General features: G+C 35.5%; 1 protein-coding gene across 2 annotated transcripts; it reads left to right on the plus strand.

Annotated features, from left to right (window-relative positions):
• LOC104777053 (CBL-interacting serine/threonine-protein kinase 23) lies at positions 3,086 to 7,078 on the plus strand. 2 transcript variants are annotated; one of them, XM_010501251.2, is made up of 15 exons: positions 3,086 to 3,791; positions 3,902 to 3,964; positions 4,198 to 4,269; positions 4,361 to 4,468; positions 4,567 to 4,647; positions 4,782 to 4,835; positions 4,938 to 5,063; positions 5,253 to 5,342; positions 5,455 to 5,574; positions 5,658 to 5,783; positions 6,000 to 6,116; positions 6,210 to 6,266; positions 6,362 to 6,436; positions 6,567 to 6,645; positions 6,745 to 7,078. In XM_010501251.2, the coding sequence occupies exons 1-15, from the start codon at positions 3,555 to 3,557 to the stop codon at positions 6,801 to 6,803; spliced, it is 1,464 nt and encodes a 487-aa protein (XP_010499553.1). In that variant the 5' UTR covers positions 3,086 to 3,554; the 3' UTR covers positions 6,804 to 7,078. The 2 variants fall into 2 exon arrangements, with proteins under 2 accessions (XP_010499553.1, XP_010499554.1); XM_010501252.2 differs by having other exon boundaries at positions 6,751 to 7,078.

Genomic DNA, 16,920 nt, shown 5'->3' on the forward strand with positions numbered 1-16,920 from the left:
GAATTAGGTTCAAAGTGGGCTGGACTTGATAGGTATCATCTCCAATAGATTTTCCAATGCTCTCTTTGACCATAAGCTCTTGAATAAGCTCATTTAGTGCATCCTTTAGCTTCTTAGCTTTTGCTCTAGTCATTGGTCCTTGAGGTACAAGCAATGGTTCCTCAGCTACAAGCTCCTCAGGTTCAAGCTCAGCTACATGTTCCTCAGCTTCAAACTCAGCTACAAGCTCAGCTACAAGCTCATCCTCCTTAGTCCCATCCATGATCACATCACTATACTAGATCTGAACTGAGTATGCATTGTTAACGAAAACTAGGCATCCTTGTTGAAGTTTTATAGTCTCGCTAAATTATATGTGAATATATAACTGATAAGTCTACGTTTCTATAGTTTAGGAGTTTAAGATTCTACGGTAGTACTGATAATTGTTCAATATATTACAAGCTAGCCTACGAGGAAAAAAAAAACAAATAAACATATTTTTGTCATGTGAATATATAAAACGATTATGATTATAACCCAAACGCACTCTACTCAATCGATTAAAATGAATATTGTATCATTCTATTATAATTGGATTCACATATATATGGTCTTATACATGTAAGAAACTAATTAAGGCTCCCATCGGTAACCTGATATAATCGCATTATAATATCGCAGTATAATACAAACTGCAGAATGAAAACTCGAATAATGAATACCCAGAAAATAAAAATGGCTGAATAAAATTACTTAGAAAACGTAATTATGCTATCATGTGTTACCTATAGGAACTTAAGAGTATTGCAAAATTTGTTTTCTCGCCAATAATATTAATCATTGCAAAACTAATTAATACTACTAATCATTTTAATTAGGCAAAAAAACAAGGTCTTGGTTGGCTCCAACAGACACTCTTAACATGATTGTTTCTGTTAAGGTCCGTTAATTTAGGTTTTCTTTATTTTTGTGGTCATCGATGTATCAAAATCAAACTTGGTTTCCGAGGTCAAATATAATAATGACTGACGAGGAATATACGTTTCTTAATAAGAAAGTCACATAGCTCATGCTTTGTTATTATTGTAACTATAACTTGGAACCAAAATTTAAACTGATTTTAGGGTTTATAAAAAAACTAACTAAATCTTTTATAAACAATGATCATCTAATTACAATTCTAGTGAAAGTATTTGAAAATATAGGAAAATATATTAAACGACTAAACCAGTACTAATATGATAACATTTTTCTAGAGTATGGCATCATGGGGACTGCAGGTTATAAATATTTTAAAGTCAAACCTTTCTAGAAAACGTGGCAAGTTCATGGATCTACATTTTCCCATCAATGATTTTGTTCTCTTATTATATGGTGATAGGAGGATGATTCCTTCTTCATGAAAACAATACATATCTTCTTCTCACTGATGAATGATGAACATTATAATAACAGAAGAAACCAAACTATTTGGGTTGACAACTAAAAAAGTAAAGCTATTTTAGATTGATTGATAAATATATTTGAAACCATGAATACAAAATCCAGATTAGAACAATAACACTATACTTTACAATAGAACATTATTTCTTATAGAGAAAACACAAACACGTAATCTAGAAGATACAAGATTCTAAATATATGATCAAACCATGGAATTTTATTGTTTAATGCTATGGTTTGTACTAATGCATTGTTTAATGTCTTGTATCAATGCCCCTTTGTAAAACGATTTAGGCTTGAAAAGGGCACGTGGCTCTTTGATATACTGCTAACGGCTTTTCCATAACATCAAAAGTTGAAGTGGACGTTTTCAAAACTTCACAATATAAGTTTTTATTAGAGTTAATATAATAAGATATTCCTCTTAACATTTTATAAGTCTCATAAGTATATGTTTGGAATCTCGGAGTATAAAAGGATAATACTGGATAAATGCTGGAAGCTAAATTGGATAAGTGGTAGTAGAAGCTTCTTTTCTTGGTCTAAACTCTAAAGTTTCGATACCCACATAATAAGATTCTGATGTTAAGACTTAAGACTCGTTCTAAAGTTTTGAGTTCGAATGGTTATTGATGCCGATAAATTGATTTGTGTAATACTCTGTAAATTGATTTGTGGATTATATACTGTTTTTTTTTTATTTTTTTTTATTTTACTAATTCATAAATTATATTTGCAGTAGACAAATTCAATTTTTTTTTTAACAATTATTGTCGTAAATCTGTTACAAACCGCTTTGACAAACAGATAGAATTGATCCATAACGATTCGTAGTCTATATATATCACAAATAAAATAAACTAAACTGATGATGATGGATTTATTCACTTCAACTATCGTAACCTTGACATTAAACTATTTACCACATAAAATTTACGCCATGAATAAAAAAGGATGGCAAATCAATTTTTTTTTTTTTTTTATTGCCTCATAGAAGAATCATTCATAGCTACCAGCTTCACAAGAAAGGATCGTTGTCAAATCATATGTATAAAAGTGTCCAACACTATATTTTTTAGTTACAGAATGTGTTTAATGATAAGAGATACAATTGCATAAATTCCTGATTGACATATAAAAAGCCTCATAAGTCATAACTTTTGTCAATAAACGTCGCTTTACATTTGACCCAAAATAACCTCAAATTTTTGTCAAATTTTTGTCAAATTTTTGTTATACCCAAATACGAAAACGCTCATTGCAAGTAAAAAAGAACTAAAGAATCATCATATATATATTGGTTACGAAACGTTTACAAACAAATAAATAAATCACTGTATATTACCAGGAAGGAAGAAGATAAAGAAAAATGCTTACTTTAGTAACGGTTTTGACTTTTGCCATTGGAAATTTTCTTACCCAGTTTTTCAAACTTTGCGTAAATAATAATAATAATAAGCCTAGAGAATTATTATAAAAATGTAACAATGTAGCATGCATGCGTCAGAAGAAAAGAAAAAAAAAAACCACAGATATAACCTTCCTCGTATAATCCCTAAACAGAATTTAATTAAACATTTCATTAATTAAACAACTTTACTGACCAAAACAAAACAATTAAATAAAAATAAATATAACTTTAAATCCTCTTCCACCCACAGAATCACAAAACTCTCTCTCTCTCTCTCGCTGTAAGCCTGTTGTTTACTCGCTTTTTTCTCAAAACCGGCTTCGATTTTTTTCCCTTTGTAGCCGAAATTTGCGATTAATATCAGAAAAAAAAACACATTTAATTCACCTTTACTGAAAAAAATTCTTCACTAACAATTTTTTTTTTGAAAATCCTCTCCTATTGTGATGAGTCTTCGTCTTCGTCTTCGTCGTCCGGTTTGAATTTTCTCCGCACGCGAAATTTGAAATCCCCGAGATTTTGATTTTCCGGTCTCCGGGTTCCCTTTTAGGGTTTTTTTTTTAATCGTCTGCAGATCTCACGATGAGCGTAGCCAAATCCCAAGTATGGCAGCCATGCAAGAAGAAGAGGTCCTCCTCCTCCTCCTCCTCCTCCTCCTTATGATTCATTAGCAATAGAGATCTATCTATATCTGTAGAAGCAAGCGAGATTCAGAGATATGGCTTCACGAACAACACCTTCACGATCGACTCCTTCTCGATCAACGCCTTCTGGTGGTGGTGGTGGTGGTGGTTCTTCAGGTAGGACACGAGTTGGTAAGTATGAGCTTGGTAGAACTTTGGGTGAAGGAACCTTCGCTAAGGTCAAATTCGCTAGAAATGTTGAGAATGGTGATAATGTCGCCATTAAGGTTATTGATAAAGAGAAAGTCACCAAAAACAAGATGATCGCTCAGGTTCTCTTCATTAATACACAAAATCTCTTTGTTTATCTGATTTACGCTGCCTGTGATATATATATATATATATATATGTCACCTTGGATTTTGTTTTTTTTTTTTGGTAGATCAAGCGTGAGATTTCTACAATGAAATTGATCAAGCACCCAAATGTGATCCGTATGTTTGAGGTTTTTTATTCTACATCTCCCCTGTATCTATACAAGACTCTTAAAAAGAGCTTTCTATTCCAAAGTTTTTGTTCTTAGAATCTGAGATTCGTTTTGAAGTTATGGAACATAGTTTTGTGGTCCCTGGCTAGGCTAGATCATATATTTATATTTAACGGATTTTTGATTATTCTATGTTTTGGTATCTTTGTAGTTACCGATTGATTCTCTTCTTCTTCTTCTTATTTGTTCAGGTGATGGCTAGCAAAACTAAGATCTACTTCGTTTTGGAATTCGTGACTGGTGGGGAGCTTTTCGATAAAATTGTAAGCTTTCATTGAAAGATTGTGTTTTTTTTCTTCTTAATACTATGTGGTTAATGAGATCTTGATTTCTTTATAACTGTCATGTATGTAGTCAAGCAATGGGAGATTGAAGGAAGATGAGGCGAGGAAGTACTTCCAACAGCTTATTAATGCGGTTGATTATTGTCATAGCAGAGGAGTTTATCATCGAGACCTTAAGGTTAGAAGAAATCCTACTTTTGTGATACTCTTTGCATAGGGTTCTTGTGAATGAATTTGGTTTCAGAATTAAAAAAAGTTTACCTTTTCTGGTTGCAGCCAGAAAATTTGCTTTTGGATGCTAATGGTGCTTTGAAAGTGTCTGATTTTGGATTGAGCGCTCTTCCTCAGCAAGTTCGAGTGAGCATCCATATATGTTGATTTCATTGTTGTATATGTGATAGTTTGATAATTCAGCTACTATGTATGGCCTCTAAGGGAAAGTTTTCCATGAGTTATCAAAAGCTGATTTTGTTGTGATCCTTCTTCTTTAGGAGGATGGGTTACTTCACACAACATGCGGAACACCCAATTATGTTGCTCCGGAGGTATTATCATCGACTGCTACTGAAAACTGACACACGGTTGTCTTGAAGGTATCAAGTCTATTATTTTCTAGTCTCGGTAACCTTGTATTTTTTTCTCTTTAGGTAATCAACAACAAAGGTTATGATGGAGCGAAGGCGGATTTGTGGTCTTGTGGAGTAATTCTCTTTGTCTTAATGGCTGGTTATTTACCTTTTGAAGATTCTAACCTGACTTCATTATATAAAAAGGTATTACGCTTTGTTCTTTTTCTTTTGCTTTCCTTTGATACATATTCATTTTGCATGCTATCAGAAAGGCGTTTGAATTTCTAGAAGGTGTCATTTGGTTTGTATGGGGAGGAGCCTCTGTGATTTTTATAGGACACGAGAGTTATATAGCATAGATGCCACCTCAGCCTTCTTTCTTCATGATTACAGATATTCAAAGCAGAATTTACCTGTCCTCCCTGGTTTTCTGCTAGTGCAAAGAAGTTAATCAAAAGGATTTTGGATCCCAGTCCAGCAACGGTATATTTTTCTTACCCTATTATATTAGAGGGGATTCCCTTTGAAGAGGCAAAGGCTTCTATTGTATTGAGTAGATCTGAAAGCTTTACACTGATTTTTTTATATTGGGCAGAGGATTACATTTGCTGAGGTCATTGAAAATGAGTGGTTTAAAAAAGGGTATAAAGCACCTAAATTTGAGAATGCTGATGTCAGCCTTGATGATGTTGATGCAATCTTTGATGACTCAGGGGTAAAGCTTATGCTCTTTTGGGTTTTTTTTCTTTCTGTAGTTTGTCCTGGATGATTGCTCAGTTAGTTTTTGTTTGTTAATAGGAGTCTAAGAATCTTGTTGTGGAGAGGCGAGAAGAAGGACCCAAAACACCAGTAACTATGAATGCTTTTGAGCTCATCTCAACATCCCAGGGTCTCAATCTCGGTTCACTTTTCGAAAAACAAATGGTACAGATGTCTGATAAGTAAAAGCTGGTCCTTAGAATTCAGCCGTCAAGGCTCTCATTTTGTTGACGATTTTAAACTATTTCTTTTGCCGGTTTGCTCAGAACCTAATAAGAAGTAGCTTTTTGCCACCAAATTTTAGTGACCAATACTTTTCTTTGGAGGCCATTCTTAGTTTGATAAAGTCGTCATTCTGATTGATAAGCATCTCGATTTCAGGGGCTTGTGAAGCGAAAAACTCGATTTACTTCCAAATCTTCGGCTAATGAGATTGTTACAAAAATTGAGGCTGCGGCAGCACCTATGGGGTTTGATGTCAAGACAAATAACTACAAGGTTAGAATACTGTTACATATTTACCCGTGCTGTGGAGTTGTACTGGTTTGATGCTTCTCATTAGACCCTTTTATCATTTCACACCTCCTTCAGATGAAGCTGACAGGAGAAAAATCAGGCCGCAAGGGTCAGTTGGCAGTTGCCACTGAGGTTAGGTTTCACAATGACCAGTGCTCAACCTTTGTATAGTGTCACCCAATGTTGGATGAGAACCTAATTTTAACTTAATTAACATCTACCTTCAGGTTTTTCAAGTTGCTCCATCTCTTTACATGGTTGAAATGCGAAAATCAGGGGGTGACACGTTGGAATTCCACAAGGTATGCAAGGCTTATTAATGCTGATCTGGTTATATCAAACCCGAGCTTGTGCTTTTGTTTGTCAAATGAAGTTCCAGTAACTGATGTTTGAATCTTTACCCTTTTGCCTCCTTTCTTGCTCTTCTTTTAGTTTTACAAGAACCTTACCACGGGACTTAAGGACATTGTTTGGAAAACCATCGACGAAGAGAAAGAGGAAGGGACCGATGGTAAGTATCCGCCTTGAATATTATTATGTTTACTAGATAAAGCCTAGAAAGGAGAAACTAACGAAACATCTGAACACAAATCCTTTTCGTCTATTCAAGTTTCAGGTGGTACTAATGGTGCCATGGCTAACCGGACAGTTGCGAAACAGTCGGCATAAGCTGTTTACTTTTTTCAAAAATAGATTTTTTTTTTCTACGGTTAATAAATTTACTATAGTAGTTGGTGGGGTTGCGAGTGGGTTTGAAGTTATACAAAGGAAGCGTTGTTAAGAAGTGAAGCAAAGCAGTTTGAAACTATATTGGGAAATGGGGATTATTGATAATTTAATCTTGTTTGATTCCATGGAATGTTGTGAATAGCATGCGTGTTGCGAGTATCTTGGCTTGAATCGATTAACCGGAAAGTAAAAGCATTACAGATTTGGTTTTGCCATTTCTACATCTGTTTACACTTTAGACAGTGAGGTTTGGTAGATGATTTTTCACTTTAAAACCCGAAAAAGGAAAGCGATTAAAAACCAATATCAGCAATCTAGCCAAAAACAAACTGAATGTGTATATTATATGATTTGACGTTAATGAGAATTAAAAGAAAAAAGTTCGTAATGTGTATATTCCCGTTCGTTTGGTTGACGCAGGCAAAAGCAACTGCGTCTAGATTTTTAATCGTTTATTCTAAAATATTGAGACTACTATTTGTAGATTTTTAATCGTTTATTCTAAAATATTGAGATTACTATTTGTAAAATATAATTTATAAAAATAATAAAATTTAATTTTTTTTATTTATTCTATAATAATTATTTCAATACAATAAAGACTAATAACTTAAGTGGGAAATATACAGTAATAATGATGGTTAAAAATTTAGTATATTTTATAATTTTTGTAAGACGTGATGGTCTTTATAATAACAAATTTATGAAAATGTTACAAAATTCAAAGTACAATTAGTTAGTTTCCAATTTTTATAAATAAAAGTGTTAAATTGTAAATAAAAATAGTATTTATTTGATATATTCTTTTTAGAGGAAAAATAGTGAAAATCATTGGAACAAAATTCATTTGTATTATAGAAATCTTCTGTTATAGAAGAAAAAATAGGAAAAAGCATTGGAGATGGTCTAAGAATTCCAGTGTCTCTTTTTTATTTTATAATATTCTAGACATATATGCATGCTTGTACTAAAAATTTGTGTCAAATCTTTTTTAGTCATTAATTTAAAATTCAAATGATAAAGTATTACTATCATTTTAACCGTCTATATCATGTCTTGTTTATATATACACATCAATCCCTCCCCTGACACCAATTTTATTGTAAAATGTGCAAAAAATTTACAAAAATACTTAGGTTCACCACTAGAGGTGAATGATTGTATTCACTGGCTCTTTTCTCAACCAATTAGAATCTTGTATCGAATATTTCTTTTAAATAATAAATTAAATTTAAGTTAAAAAGCAAAACAAATTAAGGAAACAAATCTTGTATACTTTTAACTAAGGAAAGTTAAATATTGGCTTGGTTTAAATTTTACAGTTAAACAAGGTTATATATCGGTTTGGGTTTATAAATGAGAATTAGGGTTTAGATTTTACAATTAGAACGAAATTATATGTCGATTTGGGTTTCCAAATGAAGTGATTAGGTTTAGATTTTACAATTAATACAAAATTATATGTCGGTTTGGGTTTACAAATGTGTTGGTTAAAGTTTAGATTTTACAATTAGAACAAAATTATATGGCGGTTTGGGTTTACAAATGAGGTGGTTAGGGTTTATATTTTACAATTAGTATGAAATGAACGAAATTATATGTCGGCTTGGGTTTACAAATGAGGTGGTTAGGATTTAAATTTTACAATTAGAAAGAAATTATATATCGATTTAAGTTAATAAAATAGCGGTTTAGATTTTTTATTTTATAATAATGTATACATATTTTGTTCACATATTTTACAAGTGGGTGAATACATAGGTTGAACCGCAGGGGTGAACCCAAGTACTATTGTCCTTTACTATGTGCCATAAGCAAGCATGAAACAGAGTTGGATCCTTCATTAACCCCACCATAAAATAATATCAAATCCACATATCTTGCATCAGTGTGGTGTGTGATATCATTAAATTAATCCAACAAACAAGTCATATGAGTTTCCATAGAGATCCTAATATATATAAAAAACTTGTGCAATTTCATTAAATATGACAGCGGTAAAGAAACTTTTCTAGTTATCTTCGAAGTTGAAGACTTAAAAGTTTGCACACAGATGAAAAAAAAAAGAAATAATGTTTAACAAAAGGGGAATACATATATTTATTATAAACAAGAAGATACTGCTCTAGCAGCAGCAATACTGAATGATCTTTACAACAATCACAAGGATAAAGACAAAACAAAAGCCGTCGGCAGCGTACTCAGAGGCTTCAAAGCCAACGTAGTAGAGGATCTCGACAATGGAAACACAGCCTGAAATAATGCCCAAAACCATAAAAAAATTTTGATTTTCAAGAGAAGTATGAGAATCTCAAATTTTGATTTTTAACCATAAATTATCAGTTAGGACTTTCCATTAGATTCACAATTACAAATATCTTGAACTAAGAGTAAAATTAATAGTTAATCAATGGAAAATTATAATAAAATTGGCATATTTTCAAAAGATCTTGTTTTATAGTTTTGTACAAGATGTGATGATATACAATTTTCTTATATGTTTGATGTACATATAACTTATTGACTTATTGTAGTAAGATCATGCTTATTTTAAGGAGAATTTGTAAAAAAAATCATATGTTCCTATTAAAAAAGACAATAAGATTTGAATTTACGGATTTGTACATAACTTATATTTATTTATTTTGCATGTAGTTTGTGGTGGTGGTATATGTCTATAGATCTTTGGGTGAGCTTTGGGAATCAAAGTGGTTCATTAAGTATTGTTGGTGTTGGAATAACCCACAAGGCACCTAGCCAACATAGAATGAGAGTTGGAATAAGAAAATCTCACATTGGTTGGCATCATCATGATTATAATCATACGTTTTTACTTAGAGGCTTAGGGGGAGGGGGTGTTATTGGTTTATTGAATTGAAAATCTATCTATCTTATATACATTTTTGCAGCATTTTATGAAAAAAATCTTGGAGTTCCAACTTATTTACAATCATGCCATTAACATTAAATATTTATATTTTATAATTTACCATTTATTAAATTATGATAAGGTTTCCTATTTTTTAAAACAATTATTCTCTAATAATCTCAACTTTCCAAAAAAAATCGGAATCACTACTATTTGCATTAAATACTAATTTGAAAACTAATTAAATATATATAACTTTCCTTAAACTTGAAAAAACTTCTTCCTAATCAGAGTAATAATATTTTTGCGGGTTAAATAATTAAATCTGTTGCGGGTCAAACCTCACATGACGGGTTAACACATATTATCATGTTTTAACCATTAAAAGAAAACTAGAAGAACTGAATTAGTAAAATGTTCACATATCCTAATCCTGTAAACTCAAGGGAGACATATGAGTGCATATTATATACTCCCATGGGTTTTGTAAGATAATTTTTTGCAGGTTAAAGTCATTAAATTTGTTCCAGAACCGAGCTGACATTACCGGTTTGAACTAACACTAAAAATATTGATTTATTTCATATATTATAGATTTTAAACTCACAAAATAATTAACCATCCTACGAAACCCACGAAAGTATATACATGTCCGCAACCGTTTCAGTCCATACATTTTATTAAATTTTTAATGGTATAAATCTTTTAACTTATAACTTATTTTAAAGAAAAACATAACTAATATTAATGATAATTATTTCAAAAATAAATATACACATATTTACTAAAATGTTTAAATTTTTTAGAAACATAATAAAAACAAAAATAGTCCCGCGGTGTACCGCGAGTTCAAACCTAGTTGTATATTGCTTATGAAAATCAAAATAGATTATTGTTGAAATATTTCCTTTGGATTTGGATCTTATATTTTTCACTTTCTCATATCCATCTAAAGCATAATGTGGACTTTGAAAAAAAAAATCATGAATGATATATGATTTTAACTAGTATTTTAAAATCATAGAAATTTTAAAAATCAAAAATTGAATAAGACATAATTTTTGTTTAGATTTTCAGATCCGTTTTTTTCTAAATAAATTTTAAGACACACAGAATTTTATAATTTTAGTGTTGGATTTAGTCATTTAGATGATATAATAAAGTTTTTTTTGTGGTACAAGGAAAACAATAAGTTACAACAACTCTCTCTCTATCTATTAAGGTTAGTAGACTAAAACAACAATAATGGGCTTAACCAAACTAATGGCCGACTACTTATTTTTTTGTGTGTGGATAATGGGCCAATTATTTGTGAGTGAGTACTCTTCATCTTTGACTTGTTATGGTTGACTTCAAGTCATTACTTCAAGTCTTCAAGTGAAAACCTATATAAATTAATACTTTTTAAATTAATATTTATTATAAAATAATAAATTCTTTCACTCCCGAGTTTTTTCCTCTCCCGAGTCATGTTTTCAAAGAAACATGACATGTTTCGCATAACCGGATCTGGAGGCCATTCCATTTGATCATGGGATCTCCACAAACACAAGCACACACCCAAGCTTCAGAAGTTATGATATCAAGACCTTCCCGAGCTGACCGAGACCGAACGCGAGCTTTTGAGTTCATGCACTACGAGCGAACACTTGGTGGAGTCACAATCCACGGGTGAAACATTCTTGTTTAAATTGTACAAGAAGACCGACAAGATCATGGGTGGTGTTGCCAAAATGAAAACAAAAGGTTTAATGGTGTTCAAGCTTGACGAAGAAGGAAACACGGTTTACACTAAAGACATAGGAGATGTCTGGCATTTTCATCTGAAGGTCTGAACCTTTCTGTGTCCCTGCTAGCTCTTTTCCGGGCATGCTCCCTAACAAAGTCCACATCTTTGATTTCGCCGAGGTCGGATTAGTCGATCTTGCTGAATGCAGCTACGAGGGTGGTTCATCTAGATTCAGATTCAATGCCCCATACCATATTCCACCTCAAGATGTAATAGAATACTAGTTTTTGAGTCGTCTAGAGAATCTATGTCTGTCTATTATTGTTAAATCTTTCAAACATCATTCTCACTTGGAGACACTATTTCTCTGTTTGATGCATGTATAGAGATAAGGATAAGGACATATTGTTGTAATCTATATATTTACGATTAGTACGTATCTCGTAGATTTAGGATCTCTGCTGTATAAATACTTCTCTACTTCTATCAATACAGTGACACACATTATTCCATTCATATCATGGTATTGAGCCTAAACAAACGATCTTTGACCTAGCATTGTTTTGTTTTCTAGGCGTTGATTTTTCATTTTTTTTTTCTTTTAAATTACTATTCCTACTTGCTCTCATGTCTACTTCTTCTGCAACTTCATCTGCTACCTCCTCTACTACTACCTCTACTATGGCGGAGACCACCTCTTTGGAGACTTTGTATACTCTACATCCTTCGGATAACCCCGGTTCGCTTATCACCCCTGTTTTGCTTCGTGGTGATAACTACTCAGAATGGGCTACGGAGCTTTGGAACTCCCTCCAAGCGAAATAGAAGATTGGGTTTATTGATGGTTCTATCCCCAAACCACAAGCTAATCCCGATCTTGCCCGATGGATTTCTACTAACTCTATGATTGTGGGATGGATACGCACTGCTATTGATCCCCAAGTTCGTTCTACTGTCACTCATGTTCCGGATGCCCTCAAGCTTTGGGAGTCTCTCAAACGGCGGTTCTCCGTCACGAATGGTGTTCGCAAACATCTCCTGGAGGATGAAATTACCAACTGCAAACAGAATGGTCAATCTGTTCTTGTGTACTACGACCGTCTTTCTAAGCTTTGGGAGGAATTACATGCTTTTCAGTCTACTTCTACATGTACTTGTGCTGCTGCGGCTGACCTTGAGAAAGAACGTGAAGATAGGAGGGTTCACAAATTTCTTTTTGGTCTTGATGAGCCTCGCTTCAGTCACATACGTTCCCAGATCATTGACAAGGAACCACTACCTGACTTGAATATCGTCTACTCGCGTGTTATTCGGGCTGAACAACATCTCAACAACATGCGCTCCACTGAAGTCAAACAAGATGCTGTTGGTTTTGCAGTCAAAACCGATTTTGCTCCTTCTACTATGTCTACTCCTGCTACGGCTGCTGCTGTTGCTGCTCGGTCTCGTGATCCTCATCGCATGTGTACTCATTGCAAGCGAAAAGGACATGAAGCTTCAGAGTGTTTTCTCTTACATGGCTATCCCGATTGGTTTTTTGATCAACAACGTTTTGCTTCTTCAGGGCAGAGCACTCGGGGTCGTGGTGGTCGGACTCTTTCTTCTGGTGGTCGCGGGCGTGGTCTTGTCAATGTGAATGGGGTTTCTGCTTCTGTTAACACTTCCGCTTCTTCTGTTCCTGCTGATCAGATTACCGCACTCATCAACCTGCTTCAGAACCAACAGAGTCAACTTTCTACTGAACGTCTCTCTGGTAAAACAAAACTCACTGACGTTATTATAGACACTGGTGCATCTCATCATATGACAGGCGACTTGTCCTTGTTGCGGAATGTTTTTGATATAATGCCCTCTACGGTGACTTTTCCTGATGGCACAACCTCTCGTGCTACCAAGATTGGCACAATGCAATTGAATCGTGATTATTTTTTTATCTAATGTTCTCTATGTTCCTAATTTCAACTGTACACTCATCTCGGTAGCACGTCTTCTCAAACAGACGGGTTGTATTGCCATATTTACTGACACCCTATGTGTTTTACAGGACCGTTTTACGAGGACCCTGATTGGCGCCGGTGAAGAGAGAGAGGGGGTATACTATTTCAAGGGAGTCCAGGTTGCACGAGCTCATACTGCACGCAAGGAAGCTGTCTCATCTTCTGTTTTATGGCATCGAAGACTTGGTCATCCGTCCTACAAAATGCTTTCTAAGTTGCCGTTTTTTGATAGTTTACAAGTTGATTTTGGAGATACACACTCTTGTGACATTTGTTTTCGTGCCAAACAAACACGTTCTGTTTTTCATGAGAGTTTTAATAAAGCTTCTGCCCCTTTTGCTTTAATTCACTGCGATGTTTGGGGACCCTATCGTACTGTTTCCTTCTTAACAATTGTTGATGACTACTCTAGGGCTGTTTGGATTTATCTCATGCTCGCAAAATCAGAGGTTCAAGGACTGCTTAAGAATTTTTGTGCTATGAGCGCCAAACAGTTTGATAAACCGGTTAAAGCTGTTCGTTCCGACAATGGAACTGAGTTCATGGTTCTCTCCTCTTACTTTCGGCAGAATGGGATCGAACATCAGACCTCTTGTGTTGACACACCACAGCAGAATGGTCGTGTTGAAAGAAAACACCGACACATACTTAATGTTGTCCGATCAATCCTATTTAGAGCTAATCTTCCGGTTACATTTTGGGGTGAGAGTGTCCTTACTGCGGCTCATCTCATAAATCGTACTCCAACGCCTATTCTCCATGGTAAAAGTCCGTATGCCATGCTTTATGGTTGCTCACCTACTTATGATACTCTTCGCACCTTTGGTTGTCTATGTTATTCTCATCAGCGTCCCCGAGACAAGGATAAATTCAGTGATCGGAGCCGCAAATGTCTCTTTGTTGGTTACCCTTACGGCAAGAAAGCTTGGCGGTTATATGACATTGAGCGCCAAGAATTCTTTATCAGTCGTGATGTAGTTTTTCTAGAAGATCAATTTCCTGGTGTCCCTGGTACTACCTCTGTTACACCATCTATCTCTCTACCTGATCCTACTATTGATGATTGGCTGCCTTCTGCTCCAACTGTTGCTCATACTCCTATACCGGGTCCTGTTGTTACTCCGGCTGCTCTTCCTCCTTCTGTGTCTTCTCCCTCGGCTACTCCTCCATCTCTCGAACCTGCGGTTGATATTTCTCCACGTACATCTACTCGTACTTCTCCTACTCCATCCTCTTTGTCCTCTCAGGTTTCTCCTCCGGTTAGTACGACACCTGATCAGCCTGGTTCACCTACCAACGTATCTTCGCCCTCTGCGACACCTGATTCCTCTTCTCCTGGTTTACCGGAGTTACTTGGTCGGGGTCATCGTGTGAAACAACCTTCTGTTTTACTCAAGGATTATGTTGTTAAGTCTTCACATCTCCTTGCTTCCCCCCCTCTCGCTTCATCGCCTCCCGATCCGGGTTCTCCTACTTCCGTCTCAGGTACTACACTCTATCCTATTGTTGACAATCTTCCTCATGTCGATTTCTCTCCTAGTCACAGGGCTTTTATTGCTGCTGTCACCTCTGCGGTTGAGCCTAGTTTTCGAGAGGCTAGTCAAGATGATGTGTGGAACGATTCAATGTCTGATGAATACTCTGCTCTTGTGTCACAACGCACATGGGATGAGACTACTCTCCCTCCTGGAAAACGAGCTATTGGTAGCAAGTGGGTGTACAAAATCAAACATCACTCTGATGGGAGGATTGCCCGTTAGAAGTCTCGGCTGGTGGCTCTTGGTAATAGACAACGTGAGGGTCTTGATTATACTGACACTTTTGCTCCGGTTGCAAAACCGACTACTGTTTGTATGCTTCTTGAGTTTGCTGCTGCAAAGAAATGGGAGGTCCACCAAATGGATGTTCACAACGCTTTTTTACATGGAGATTTACATGAGGAGGTTTATATGAAGTTGCCACCGGGTTTCGAGAGTTCTGATCCTACTAAGGTTTGTTGCCTTCGTAAATCCATCTACGGTCTTAAGCAAGCACCTCGCTGTTGGTTTGCTAAACTAAGTGATGCTTTGCAGAAATATGGCTTCAAACAGAGCAGACCCGATTACTCTCATTTCTCATTCATTAAGGGTCCGACGGTTCTGCATATTCTGGTCTATGTCGATGATTTTATTGTGAGTGGCAATGATCTTTCGGCAATGCAACGTTTCAAGAATTATCTTAGTCAGTGCTTTCATATGAAAGATTTGGGGAAACTTAAGTATTTTCTGGGCATTGAGGTTGCTAGGAACAATGAAGGCATTTTCATTTCTCAGCGGAAGTATGCTTTGGATATCATCGCTGAAACTGGTCTCCTTGGCTCTAAGCCTATTGCTACTCCTATCGAGGTGAACCATACATTACTTCGTGATAAGAGTCCCTTCATTGACAACCCTGAAGCCTATCGTCGACTGGTTGGACGTCTTATCTATCTTACTTCTACTCGACCGGAGTTGTGTTACACGGTTCATATTCTATCTCAGTTTCTCAAGACTCCTCGTCAAGCTCATTGGGATGCGGCGTTGCGTACGGTTCACTATCTCAAGGGTTCTCCCGGTCAGGGTATTCTTCTTCGTGCAGACTTCGATCTTCGCCTTACTGCTTATTGTGATGCTGATTGGAATGGTTGCTCTCAGACTCGCCGCTCCCTCAGTGCTTACGTCGTCTTACTTGGTACCTCTCCGATTTCTTGGAAAACAAAGAAACAGGACGTCGTCTCTCAATCCTCTGCTGAAGCAGAATATCGCTCAATGGCATTTACTCTCAAAGAACTCAAATGGTTGAAACAACTCCTTGCTTCTTTTGGCATTTCTCACCAGGCGCCTATGCGTATGTTTTGTGATAGTAAATCGGCTCTGTACTTTGCTGCTAATCCAGTTTTCCATGAACGTGCTTTCCGACTGTCACTTTGTTAGGGATGCTGTTCAATACAAGCTCATTACTACTGGTCATATTGTCACTAAGGAGCAGCCGGCTGACATTCTCACTAAGGCGCTTCCTGCTCCGTCGTTTGCTTATCTTCTTTCCAAGTTGGGGATTCAATATCTTTCACCGCCAACTTGAAGGGAGGTATAGAGATAAGGATAAGGACATATTGTTGTAATCTATATATTTACGATTAGTACGTATCTCGTAGATTTAGGATCTCTGCTGTATAAATACTTCTCTACTTCTATCAATACAGTGACACACGTTATTCCATTCATATCAGCATGTGAGACTTGCTCTATTTTATTTCGCTTTCTCGTTTTTTTCTTTCTTATCAAGGTTTTATATTTTAATTCACGCATTAATTTGTTGTTTTCTGTATAAAAGAACATTGACAGTGGAATATATATGACTTTTACAATCAAGAAACCAAACTGTGCTTCTTTTTTTTTTTTGCTCTTATTCTTCTTACATTATAAACCGATTCTGACAGTTTAA

Source organism: Camelina sativa, chromosome 3 (genome assembly GCF_000633955.1).
Source record: "Camelina sativa cultivar DH55 chromosome 3, Cs, whole genome shotgun sequence".
NCBI classification, from domain to species: Eukaryota; Viridiplantae; Streptophyta; class Magnoliopsida; order Brassicales; family Brassicaceae; genus Camelina; species Camelina sativa.